Consider the following 12,703-nt stretch of genomic DNA (forward strand, 5'->3'; position numbering starts at 1 on the left):
GGAGAATACATTAGAAAATTACCTGCACACTGGAGTCTGAGCTCCCTTAAAGGGACAGTTCACCCCAAAATCAAAAATACATATTTTTCCCTTGGCTTGTCTTACTATTTGTCTGTCTTTTTTTTGGTTTGAGTTGCCTTTCTTTCTTCTTTCTTCAAAACAGGAAAGCATGGCTAAAGATTAAAAGGAAAACGGTATTTTTGTGTCACTTCATGTATGTACTGTAGTAATGTGATAAAAGAATGTGGAAAAAATTAAATGGCTTCATGGTTTCAAATTTTTAGAGATATCAGAATTATTACTGATTGTTGTGTCCAGGTTATGAGCTTTTTTTCTGAAAAAGAGCGCTATGATTTATATTTTTATAGGAAAAGTAATTAAGTTCACTTTGAAGCTCAGTGCACAAAATAATTAAATGTTCAAAACCTGCCATTTGTGAGGCAGTAAGTGATCACAGTAGACAAACTGTGCTTAAATGGCTCTGAAAATGACAGACTGTATTAGATTGCTTGTAATTAGTTTCTCTTTTCAAGCACATTTATGTGGCTAAAGGCATCTGTTCAGCATCCATTCAAGCAAGAAAAAAAAAACACCGTTATCGAATCAGTAATTAGTGAAAGGAATAAACATTCATCTGTTAATCATTGGAAACTAAGCATGAAATTAACACTTTGCAGGCCGACACAATTACTCAACAAATGTTTGTCACCCAATTTCTTTATCTCACGTGGCCCAAAACAAAAACATCCTGCATTATTCCTCTCCTGTTTGTCTTGAGCCAGGCTTAATAGGTTATTGTTGATGAAAAAAGTGACAAATTGTCCATATACCTTGTATTTCTAAAGACATTTTTTCTTATTTCTCAAGATAAATGACTAAACTCTTGTGCCTGAAACTCAGTCCAGCAGTAATGGATGGAATTTAATACAAAGGTTATGGCCCATTAGAATGAAAAATAAAGGGACACTTTTTAGACTCATATTTTATTTTCTCAACAATTCTCAGTGCTTCTTATGTCTGAAGTTTATTTTTTTTAAAGGAAAAATGCAGAAATTCATCTAGGTGTGTTTTGCATGATTGGATTAAAAAAATGTCAGTGTGATATGAAAGTAAATCTGATAGAAATCAAAAAAAGAAAATGTCACTTGCAGCAGAGCACATTCTGTTCACTCACTTACTCCTCCTTCCCTATCTTCACACATCATATCCTAAATCATTATGGTGCATACCTTCTGCACTTCTATGTATTTTTGTACTTAGGTTGTGTATTCTTCATCGATATCTATATAATACATCTGATTTGTGTTTGTATTAACTAAAGGATCATTCAAGCTCTGTTATGCTTTGTCAGAGAAACAACTTTAATCTATTTCAATTTAAAATAGCTGACTTTTTTATTTTAGACAAACACACATAAACTGCTTGTGTTACTTTGTATTTTGCTTCTCACCTGAACCAAACTTTACCCTGGGAGGCTGATCATAACCTAAATTAAAGGTCCAGTGTGTAATATTTATGGGGCTTTATTGGCAAAAATGGAATTTAATATTCAATCATCTATGAATAATCACCTGGAAATAAAGAATCATTGTGTTTTTGTTACGTTTGGCTGACTTGTTAAGGCTTTGTTCAGACTGCAGGCAGATCAGATTAGTAAGACAACACTTACAAGTGATCAGATCAGATTTGTGTGTCCAGACATCGTGGATAGTTTGTGGATAGGTCATGCATAGGTTGCTGTGTATGCCAAAATTCAACATTCAGATTTGGGCTGGCAGTCTGAACGAGGCCTAATCCTTTATATCTACTGAGGGCGTGAGTCCTCTTCCATGGAATCCACCATGTTTCCACAGTAACCCAGATTGGACAAACCAAGGACTCGCTCTAAATAAGGCCTCTTATTTTTGTTTTTCAGCCACCATAGTTCCTCCTATATTGGAAAAGTCTTGTAAGACGAGGTGTTTGCAATCTGTAAGCTCACCACTAGATGCCACTAAACTCTACATACTGGTCCATTAAGCCCTAAGTCACAAATAGCAGCCCTGAGAAACACATTCAATGGTGAAACATTATAACACATTCATTGTGAAGATGGAATTCATGTATTAACATTATCTTAAAACAAGGAAAGTAAAAAGAAGGAGGGGACATGACATCACTTTGTGCTCTAATACGACTATACTATTTAGTACGTGCCAGAAAAAGATTTAACGTGTCCCAATACATATATGTTATGCAAATGTAGTATGCAAAAAATACCAAAATGTCCTACTGCACCTGGTAGCATTTTGCAATATACAAGCCAGCATGTTTTTCTGGTTAGTCTCACTCACAGTCATTTGTGATGGGTGTATGTGCAAGAGGGTAAAAGTTCAAAGTGTAATGTATAGAGGAAGTAGTATGTCCCAGTTGTATGCAACAGTAAGTTCTTTGTCAGGGCAGCTGCATTACGTATTATGAGTAAGCAGTTAATGTCTCTGCCTTCGTCTCTTTTTCCTCGTTTTAACAGCGAATGAACAGCCTCACTGTGCTGATTGACAGGATTACTGCTGGCAAAAAATGATAAATAGGACAATATTATGCACATGAGGTCACTGTGATGCTGAACTCAGGTGCAGCAGACTTCTACAACTGAATGACTGTAGCTGACACGAAGTTACTTAATCCATCCATCTTATTAAAATATATTATGTACTACTGAATCATCTCCCATCCTCTCCTCTTCATTCATAGAGCAAGACGAAATACATTAGAAATATATTCACCTACAATAGCCTGAATATTATATGATGCAATGCAGTGACAAGACTTCCTCCTCTACTTCCTCCTCTTCCTTCTCCTCCTCCTCCTCCACCACCTTGTTAGCTGCAGATGCTCTTGCTTTGATGACAATCTTGAGCTGAGTGCAAAATGTGACAGAGAACTTTTAAGACCCACCTCGAGTACATTTTCCAGCTCCTGATACTGAAAGTAACAATGCTGCTGGCATTACAGCGAGCCTCATTGAAATGCAGCTCGCTTCCAGCAGTTGAATTCAGCACCGGGGTGAAGAGATGGGACCTGATTGCTGTTGTCCCCACATAAGAGAAAGGAAGGAATGACCTGCACAGTCACTCGGCAGGCTTATTATCTCCTGCCCACTATGAATTCTGGAGAATTCAGCAGGCAGCTGAGTTTGCAGTGGAGATTATTTCCAAAGGACAAATATTAGAGGGTTGGAGTCCTTTTATATCTGCAGATACAGAGTTTAATGTTTAATTTAGAAATTTGGTGGGTTTTTTCTATTAAGGAAAAGTGTTTAAGTCTCTCAAACTTGTCAAACAAAATGGCCTCAGATATTCATGACCATCTCTTTAACATATACAGTATCTTATAAACACTGCATGAGTCACCGTTGCTTATAAATGTGATTAAATATTAAACATGAAAGTAAAGTAATATTGTATGTGTCAGTCATACTTAAGTTCATACAGTGTATGTGTGTTGGATTAAAACAGGTCGTGCTGCTTAGACTCCTGTGGAACAGATTATGTCATGGTGTTAGCTGGAGGCTAACAACAGAAGACAAAGGACGACTGAAGGCAAACACGGATCACCTCAGAGTAGTAGACCACATGACCAAGAGAAAATGTCAGAAGACAATTGGAGATGGTTAAACGTGATAAGATGACAGAGGGGAGGTGTGTGCAAGAGGCAACAAAATAAACAAAATTAAGTCACAAAAATGTCAAGAAAGGGATTTTCTTTCTTAAAAAAATAAAACCAAGCACCTTCTGAATTCAGGTTTCTCTCTTTTTTCTGAGCTAAGACATGCTTTAATTGATACAAAATACAAATACAACCAAAGAAGAAGAAGAAAAAAACACCAACTGGCAATATATTTGTCCAGTAAAGTCAAGCCAAGTAACACTCACGGACCTGGAGAGTAAGTAACCGTATATACTCAGACAAGCTTTCATATTCTTTAGCTATTGTTAAGAAACAAGCCAAGAAAACTGCACCTACTGCTACTACACCTTGTCCATGCACTGGTCTGACCTGAGTCAACTGGACGAGTCAGCAGGGATTTGTATTTCCATTACAACAGGTCGACCCAGTTGAGGCTGAAGGTCTTTAACTAAAAACAAAGTTGGCTGAAGTCAAGTGGCTGTAAATTGGTGAACAAAAACTTAATTTCCTATTAAATCTTCACTATAATCTTCCATTATTTTGTCATTTAAAAGCTTTTATTTTGGAGCAACAAAACCAGGAAATGCCAGGTTGTCATCAGCAGTAACACAATTCCTATCCAGCTGAACAGTAAAATAAAGTAGATACCTGAAAGTACAAACAGCAATACAGAAGAGAAACAAATTTTCAGACCTCAGAGATTCAGTTAGAAACCACAAAAGTCCTCAGATTATGGTTTGACCTCAGTGGATGAAACGTCACCACAGTCTGCTTGGAGGCGGGTCAGGCACACTTTGGCCCCACTCCATAGTGAGTCCATTCTGGGCATGACTCGGCAGCCATAGACTTATTTTAGAACTAGAGAGGGTTTTGTTGCTCAGCATTGCTGCCAATTTTTTTCCAGTGGCCCCTTGCAGTATGGTAGAGAAAATTCCCCACTGGCCCCAAAAATATTTCCCCCCAAAGAGACGTCTGTAAAACTGTTGTGAACTGCAAACAAGGTCAGTTATGACTTTGCTAATGTGTACAACTTTCCTTGAGCCAAAAAAAAGCAATTTTAAGAATCTGTGACATTTCTACAATGTAAAGTCTATAGGCTGAACAGGAACTAAAACACTTAAACTCCACCCACAAAAAGACGTTATGATGTTTATCAACAGAAAAGGGGTTTATCTGTATGATATACTGTTGTACAGACACAGAGGCATCTCAGACTGTGTGAGCTGCTGGACAAAAAGACTATGGCAATGGCTGAACTAATGGCTGATTGTGAATGTGTAATTAGGACAGATATACACATGTGTGGGGTCCACATGGTGTATCTGGGTTAAAACTCAAATACTAAGGAGTTATTGTGTCAGCACTTATTTTATGAAATACTGTTAATGATAATCCAGGTAAACCCGCCGATATGAAACTAAAATGACCAACTGTAACTCAGCGTAATGGAAAAAGAGTCCTGCAGGCACAAGTTAAAGTTTAGTCAGAGATCAGTGAGATACAGAGTTTTGTGCCAGAGTCTGCCCTGTGATCAAGTGTGTGGCATGACACTGTAATGAGCCAAACATGCTGAAAACTCAGTGATGAATAATTAAAACAAAGCTGAGAGTTGTTGTGTTTTTATCATTGGTCAACACTTGGAATATAACATTTACATTTCATTCTTCTCTACAATCTCCTGTGTGCAGGCATCGCCTCTTCACTAACAGCCAGGGAAGATAAAAAAGACATGTTTGTACATGCAGTCAAGGTTTAGTTAGGAAGGAGAACTTGGCGATCTGACCAGAACCAACTCAACCTGCAAATCATGCTGAAAAAAACCCCAGGAGAAAACGTTAAACCAGATTGCTGATGTGATTTCATAGCTTTCACAGTGTGATACCTGCAGCATGATTTCATCTCCAAGTTTCAGGGTACAAACATTTCCCAGCACTCCTCTCAGATATTTGTTGGTTCTCATGGAAAGTCAGTGTTTATTGTGTTGGGATCATAATCACTGTGTTGGATATCTTTGGATAACTGTTCACTCTTGAATCTTTAAATGTCAATAAATATGTGAATAAACACATGAATAGGAATAATAGTACAGACCAAAAGGATGCTAAATATGCTCGTTTAATTCCTGGTTCAGTCTTTAAAGGTTGCACCTGGAAGCCTTTCACAGAGTTCTACCTTGAACCATCTGTGAATGGTGTCACCCAGATCCCCTATGAGAGGTTCTAAAGGAGAACCCTTCTATGGTGTAATGGTTCCACCCAGAACCCTCTCTGGGTTTCTAACCAGAATCCATCTACCTCCTAAGGGTGCTAAGAAGACCCCACACATAGGCCTTTTCCACAAACAAGGAAGCGGCCTCTTTCAAAATCACACTTCATTTTGAACCGTTCTGAGCATTTCCACCAAAAAGAACTTAGTTCAGAACCTTGTGTTGTTGGTCCCCAGCTGGAACCAGAAAATAGCAGGTTTTCGACTAAGGTGGGCGTGTCGTATTCTGCAGGTTGTTTCTTTGCATTGTGCAATTTAAGAACAATTAAATGTACCTAATGTCAAATCATATTTATCATTATGGATTTGATGGAAAGCGGCCCTGAAGGCGTGAGTGCCTGACTTTAAACATAGTCCAAGTCTGTTACAGTTTTTCTCAATATTTTTGGATCATTCTCTAAACCATAAGAGCAATTGTCACGGCTGTTTGGAACTTAAGTGCATGTGTACAAAAGGTAGTAACTCATCAAAAACATTTCAGGCATGCTTCAAAATCCAGTTATTGTGTCAGTCATACTGTTGAGATGTTTTTCCATCATGGCAGTCAACCCTAAAATGTTCCTTACATACAGATCTCTTTTTTGTTCTACTGTGTATGGGTCCATAAATTAAGTGAAGTTCATCTGAAGTTGTTTTTTTTCTTATGACTGCAGTTCTTTAAATGTTTTTCCTTTTCATCTTAAGAAATGGAAATTACATTGAGTAGTCACTCAGTGCTCACCTTTCTTTCTTAAACAGAAAAAAGACTGCAGTCAGCTTGTTCCATTAAAGCTAGTGCAATGAAATTGTAAAAAGTCATTTGAGCACCGTAAACAGAGGCAGCTGGCCTTCAAAATAAAAGTTGAGTGTATTGAAGGGTTTTGAAGCACATTGGCAGCTGTGGCTAATTTAAGGACAACTAAACTGAATCAATGAACAAATGGTTTAAGTAACAAACACAAGTCAGAACATACAGTTATGTTTCTGTTGCACGACTGATCATGAATAAAATGTCAATGGGTACAGAGGGTGCTGTGATTCATGATGATTCATTATATTCATCAACTTTTTTATTGACTAAAGTCGGGCCACTGGTACTTTGGGTGAATGTCACGCTATATATAACGTTGTGGGACAGAAATACGACTTTATTTAATGAATTAGGTTTGTTATTTAAATTATTTGTTTATTTGTCAATAATGGAACAAGCTGATTACAGTATTTTTTCTGTTTAAGAAAGAAAAACGACAGATATAATATTAATTTGTATTTCTTAAGATGAAAGGTGAACAACCTCATATGAATTATACTTCACACACAGACATGTATGTACACAGTAAATTTATTTTTATAGCAATATGTTACATGCACTGTAATCAGAAAATTCACAAGTCACAGGAGTGTGTGAAGAGGAGATTTATGACTTTTGTGTTTGTGAGATTTATGTTTGTGAGGACCTTCACTGGCAGATACTCTTTATATGCTGCACAACAGCCAACATAAAAACCCCAGAAATCACAGCCAGAAATTAATTAGTAGGCTTTCAGGAAGGTTAAAGCATTTCTACTCCAGATAAACCTGAAAAATGGCGACTGTGTCTGGATAAGAGATGCTTTTATTTAAACAATAAGATGGGGTATTATATTCAGGGTTGGGGTGTTATAATGTATTCAAATGAAAAAAAGAGGTTTTATCACTGACAACCTGTTTTTAAACTGTGCAAACGAAGCCACATAGATGAGCAAAGCTCTTCTTGGTTCTTTACTTTTAAAGTTGCATCATTTGGCGAAAAAAACACGACAAGATTGAAGACTCTGTTTCACGTCAGACACGAAGGACAACAGAAAAGAAGACTGATTATTGATGGACTCAATCTTGTCAGCTGTTCCACTGAAGATGGAAAGCAAGGTGAAGTAATCTATACACACACACACAATCACACACACACACACACACACACACACACATATAAAATTGTCTTCTCATACAGACAAACCACTGTAAATAAGTAAATAAGGCTTTAAATTGACTTGTCACTTTGGGAGCAGCCCGTTCATTCTGAGTTTTCCACAAATAATAAAGAACAATTCAAAAGTAATCTCAGGATCATGGTTTCACAGCTGTGTCCGATCATGATTCAAATAATCTTCATTAGTTGCAGAAAAATTGGTGATCATTCTACATTAGCAGCTAATGAGCTGATTGTACAGTACACACCTCTCCTCATACAGAGTGAGCTATAACACCATAAAGGAACAGTTTTGGAAATATCCTTCCTTGCTTTCCTGCCGGGAGTTTGATGAAAAGATTGATTGGTATTGACATTTTGGGAAATAAAATTGTTTTTATCTCGAGAATTCCCCACTCTATCTTAGATGATTGTAATTTTAACTGTCCCAGTGCAGAGACAGTAAATAACTTGACTCTTCTGATGAAGACACATCACATTGATAAAATGGAGAAAACAAAACACACACAAATAAGAAACACCTGCTGTCTACTAACAGAGAAAGAATAGAGAAAGTTAGGTTTTCTGTAAGGTCTTATGAACAACAATGATGACAATGAAAAAATATCTATAAATCAATTAAAAATGTTCCACCACGATACTGCAACCATATCCATTTTACTGTCTCTAAATAATAATGTCAAATATAAGTTTCAAAATATAAGTTTCAGATCTAGTCAAAATATTGCACTGGGAACTGTGGTGCAGCCAGAAGGTGTGCTAGGGTGTGCCTGTACCAGCTGATGCACCCAAAACTCAGATGCAGAATAAATGAATAAGTGTAGATTCTTCTCTTGTCTTGTTTTAGTTTTTAAGCCTGTAAAGAATGATTGCACTGTGATGGTCTGTACAATGACTAAAGCACTTTTCATACTGTGTCATAGCTAGGTTGTAGGCGAGCCTATTGAGAATTATGTATGCTTGCTTATGTTTTTGTGGAGGTGCACATGAGTCTAACCTGCTCTGTGTTGTAGAGAAAACTAGATGTGATACACCCAACTTTTCTGATGCACACTCACAGTCTCTTTTCTGGCCATGCAAGTGATTGGGAACATGATTGGTAGCTCATCTGTTGAGGCTGTGTGGGCTCGTCTAACAAAAAAGGTTATAAACCAAGCTCACAGTGTGCACACCAGTGCAACAACAACAAAAAAAGACACCATGGTCAGATGAGCAACAAAATTTTCTCATCAAATTTGTGATTTGATCTGGTTTAACCTCAGCCCCCAACAGTCATTTGTTCAGTTATGTCCTGTTTGTCTCACTGCAGGTTTCCACTTATATCATCAGAGGCCTCTCTTGTCACTGAAGCCATGTTGTTGTCAATAACATCATATTTTGCTCATAACTGCTGTCTTAGTGAACTCAGAAAGACCAAATTTTCTCTATCAAACAACAAGACCCTGGGATACAGTAGGGTGATGTGTGCAGATTCATTAAACATTTACTTTGCACCTATTGCACGGCAGACTTTTTCCTCAGGGAATGCAATAAAGTAGTGGGAATATTTTCCACAGCGTATAGATAATCACTTTCAGTCATCGCTTATGACCCAGCAGAAGTACAGAAATCCTGCCTTCTACCTGTAAATCCTTTTTTTTTCATTGTTTTGCTGTGCTCAGAACATTTCACCAACCAAACATTGGTATTTGATATTCTGATGCGTTTATGAACAGCTCTTGCAAATTCTACTGACTCTAACTTTAATGACAAAAAAACAGTTTTACCTCATTTAGTATAATGATTTAGGCTTATAGTTTGTTCTGCATGCTTATAAATTATAAATTATGAATAAATTATTTAATCTAATTAATAACTCATTTCTATCCTGTATTCTGCTTTTTAGGGTGACTTTGTGACATCTATCCACAACAGGTGAAAAATAGCATTTTGCCTTACTTTTGAACATTTACAGCAAAATGTATTTAAGTGCACTATCCCTGTTAAATAAATTTGGCAAAAAAAAAAAAGAAAAAAAAAGAGGATAAATAAATTAGTAGGGTACAGCAGGTAAAATAAGTATTGAACATGTCATCATTTTTCTCAGTAAATATATTTCTAAAGGTGCTACTGACATGAAATTTTCACCAGATGTTGGTAACAACTCATGCAATCCACAAATGCAAAGAAATCAAACCATAGATGTCCATAAATTAAGTTATGTGTAATAATGTGAAATGACACAGGGAAAAATTATTGAAATTGCCTATTGAAATTTATTTATTTATTTATTTTCGTACAAAAGCCTTTGTTGATAATGACATCTTCAAGACGCCTCCTGTATGGAGAAACTAGTTGCATGTATTGCTCAGGTGTGAGTTTGGCCCATTCTTCCACACAAACGTTGTGCATCTTAATCTTGATCTTTAGTTCTTTCCATAGATTTTCAATTGGATTCAAGTCAGCAGTTTTATTTTCTTTCTCTGAAACCAGTTGAGAGTTTCCTTGGCTGTGTGTTTGAGATCATTGTCTTGCTGAAATGTCCACCCTTGTTTCATCTTCATCATCCTGGTAGATGGCAGCCGATTTTTATCAAGAATGTCTCGGTACATTTTTCCATTCATTCTTCCTTCAATTATATGAAGTTTGGCAGTAAAAGATACTGAAAAACAGCTCCAAACTATGATGTTCCCACCTCCAAACTTCACTGTTGGTATGGTGTTTTTGGGTGATATGCAGTACCATTATCCTCCAAACATGGTATTATGGCATCCAAAGAGTTCAATTCTGGTCTCATCTGACCAGAATACATTCTCCTAGTATTTCACAGGCTTGTCCAAATGTTGTGCAGCGAACTTTAATCGAGCTCCAACATGCTTTTTCTTCAGCAATGGAGTCTGGCATGGTGAGTGTGCATACAGGCCATGGCAGTTGAGTGCATTACTTTCGGTTTTCTTTCAAACAGTTGTACCTGATAATTCCAGGTCTTTCTAAAGCTCTCCACAAGTGGTCCTTGGCTCTTGGACAACTCTTCTGATAATTCTTTTCTCTCCTCTGTCAGAAATCTTGTGAGGAGCACCTGGTCGTGGCCAGTTTATGGTGAAATGATGCTCTTTCAACGTCCTGATTATGGCCTCAACAGTGCTCACTGGAACATTCAGAAGTTTAGAATTCCTTCTCTAACCAATGCCATCAGTATGTTTTGCAACAATAAGGTTGCAAAGGTCTTGAGAGAGCTCTTTGCTTTTACCCATCATGAGATGTTTCTTTTGTGACACCTTGGTAATTAGACACCTTTAGAAATATATTTACTGAGAAAAATGGTGATGTGTTCAATACTTATGAGAGCTTCTTTTTTTTTTCTTGAGCCCCTGCCCCCAAAATGTCTGTGTGCATCCCTGTTGTCATCCAATTGCCAAAAAACTCAGTTCTTAAAATAAATCTCCACAAAAGTTTTTGATACCAGTCGTAGCATGGATTTTTCTGTGGAGTTCCTCTAGGTTTATATCAGTTCTCCAGTGGTAAAAAAAAAAAATATTTGGATTGGGCATCAAATCTGTGTAACAAATGGCATCAACCAAAACGATCCCTCCTTTTTTGGAGGGGGCTGGGTTGTTGAAGCTTGCTTCATTCATCAGTATTGTTGGTGCATGACCCTGCTGCTGCTGGTCGTCGTGTGAAGAAATCCGCGTCACACTGACGAGGTCTACGAAGCGCGTTTTTATCGCACTCCTTATTGGCAGTCTGCTCCACAACCCGCGGTCACTGCGCGCACACACACGGTTAACAGCAGGAATACAACAGACACACACCAAACAGCTGGAAGGATGTCTGGGATCACTGGGAATTTGGATTGCGAGGAGTGTTTCTCTTCTGCACATGTGAACAACAGCACGGAGTTGCATGTGCGCTCCACTGTGGATGAGGATGATGAACTTCTGAGATACATCTGGAGGGAGTACTTACACCCCAAGCAGTATGAATGGGTCCTCATTGTCGCTTACATTATCGTCTTCTTCGTTTCACTCATTGGAAACTCACTGGGTAAGTTGTATCTTTGATTCAAGTTCGTGCGTAATAATCATTCCTGCAGGAGTGCACTCTGAACAACTTTTCTGAGGATGTTAATGAGGCTGCTGCTGCAAGAAACCCACACGCCACAGTGATGGAAAACGTTAAACAGTCCAGTTTTTCTTTTGATTTTCAGTGGAATCTCAGCGGTGCATCTGCTGAGGGATGAAGGAGGAGAAGCCACAGCGTGCGTCTTTGAGCGCAGCAATGATCACGACTGAACTCCCGCAGATGTTTTTGAAGATACAGATTGTACAAATCATATCCCCTATTTCACACTGTGAGCGCAGTAGGGGCGCAATTGTTAAAAGGCTTACATCTTTTTTCCTCCTTTTTTTCTTTTTATCTTGTCTGTTGTCTGTCATGTTCTCCTGTTGGGCTGGTTCGTTGCTGTCTGTAGTTTTTACAGTTTTATTCCAGAATCAGAATCGCCCTTTTTCGGGTGATTGGTGATTTGAGAAAACCACTGACTCATACTCTGAATATGAGTCAAGATGAGGAATGCTCTGAGGAGGTTCGATTCTAGCGGGACTCAAGGTGAACATACAGCTGCTTCTATTGATTTTTATTGTCTCTATTTCAGATAGAGCCGGACTGGTACTGAATTTTGGGGGCCAATGTCGATACCAGTGGGGGCGCAAAATTAGTTGCAGGAGAGGATACTTTTCTGCAGAGGTTATAAAATGTTAAAATATACACAAAATTAGAAGTCTGAGTTAACTGAAGTTCCCTGCGCTCTCCGGGGGGAAATATTACACAACCCCCCTTTAA

The 12,703-nt window shown here is 37.9% G+C and overlaps 1 protein-coding gene across 1 annotated transcript in view; it reads left to right on the forward strand.

Moving 5' to 3' along the window:
• Nucleotides 1-11,688: 11,688 nt before the first annotated feature.
• The window catches only part of hcrtr2 (hypocretin (orexin) receptor 2), a 39,045-nt gene continuing 38,030 nt past the window's right edge, over nt 11,689-12,703 (forward strand). Inside the window, exon 1 of the mRNA XM_084736080.1 lies at nt 11,689-11,905. Within this exon, the coding sequence (XP_084592206.1) occupies nt 11,689-11,905 (217 nt within the window). The remainder of the gene's footprint in view (nt 11,906-12,703) is intronic.

Source organism: Lutjanus erythropterus, chromosome 14, assembly GCF_056507025.1.
Source record: "Lutjanus erythropterus isolate fLutEry1 chromosome 14, fLutEry1.hap2, whole genome shotgun sequence".
In the NCBI taxonomy this organism is placed as follows: Eukaryota; Metazoa; Chordata; class Actinopteri; order Lutjaniformes; family Lutjanidae; genus Lutjanus; species Lutjanus erythropterus.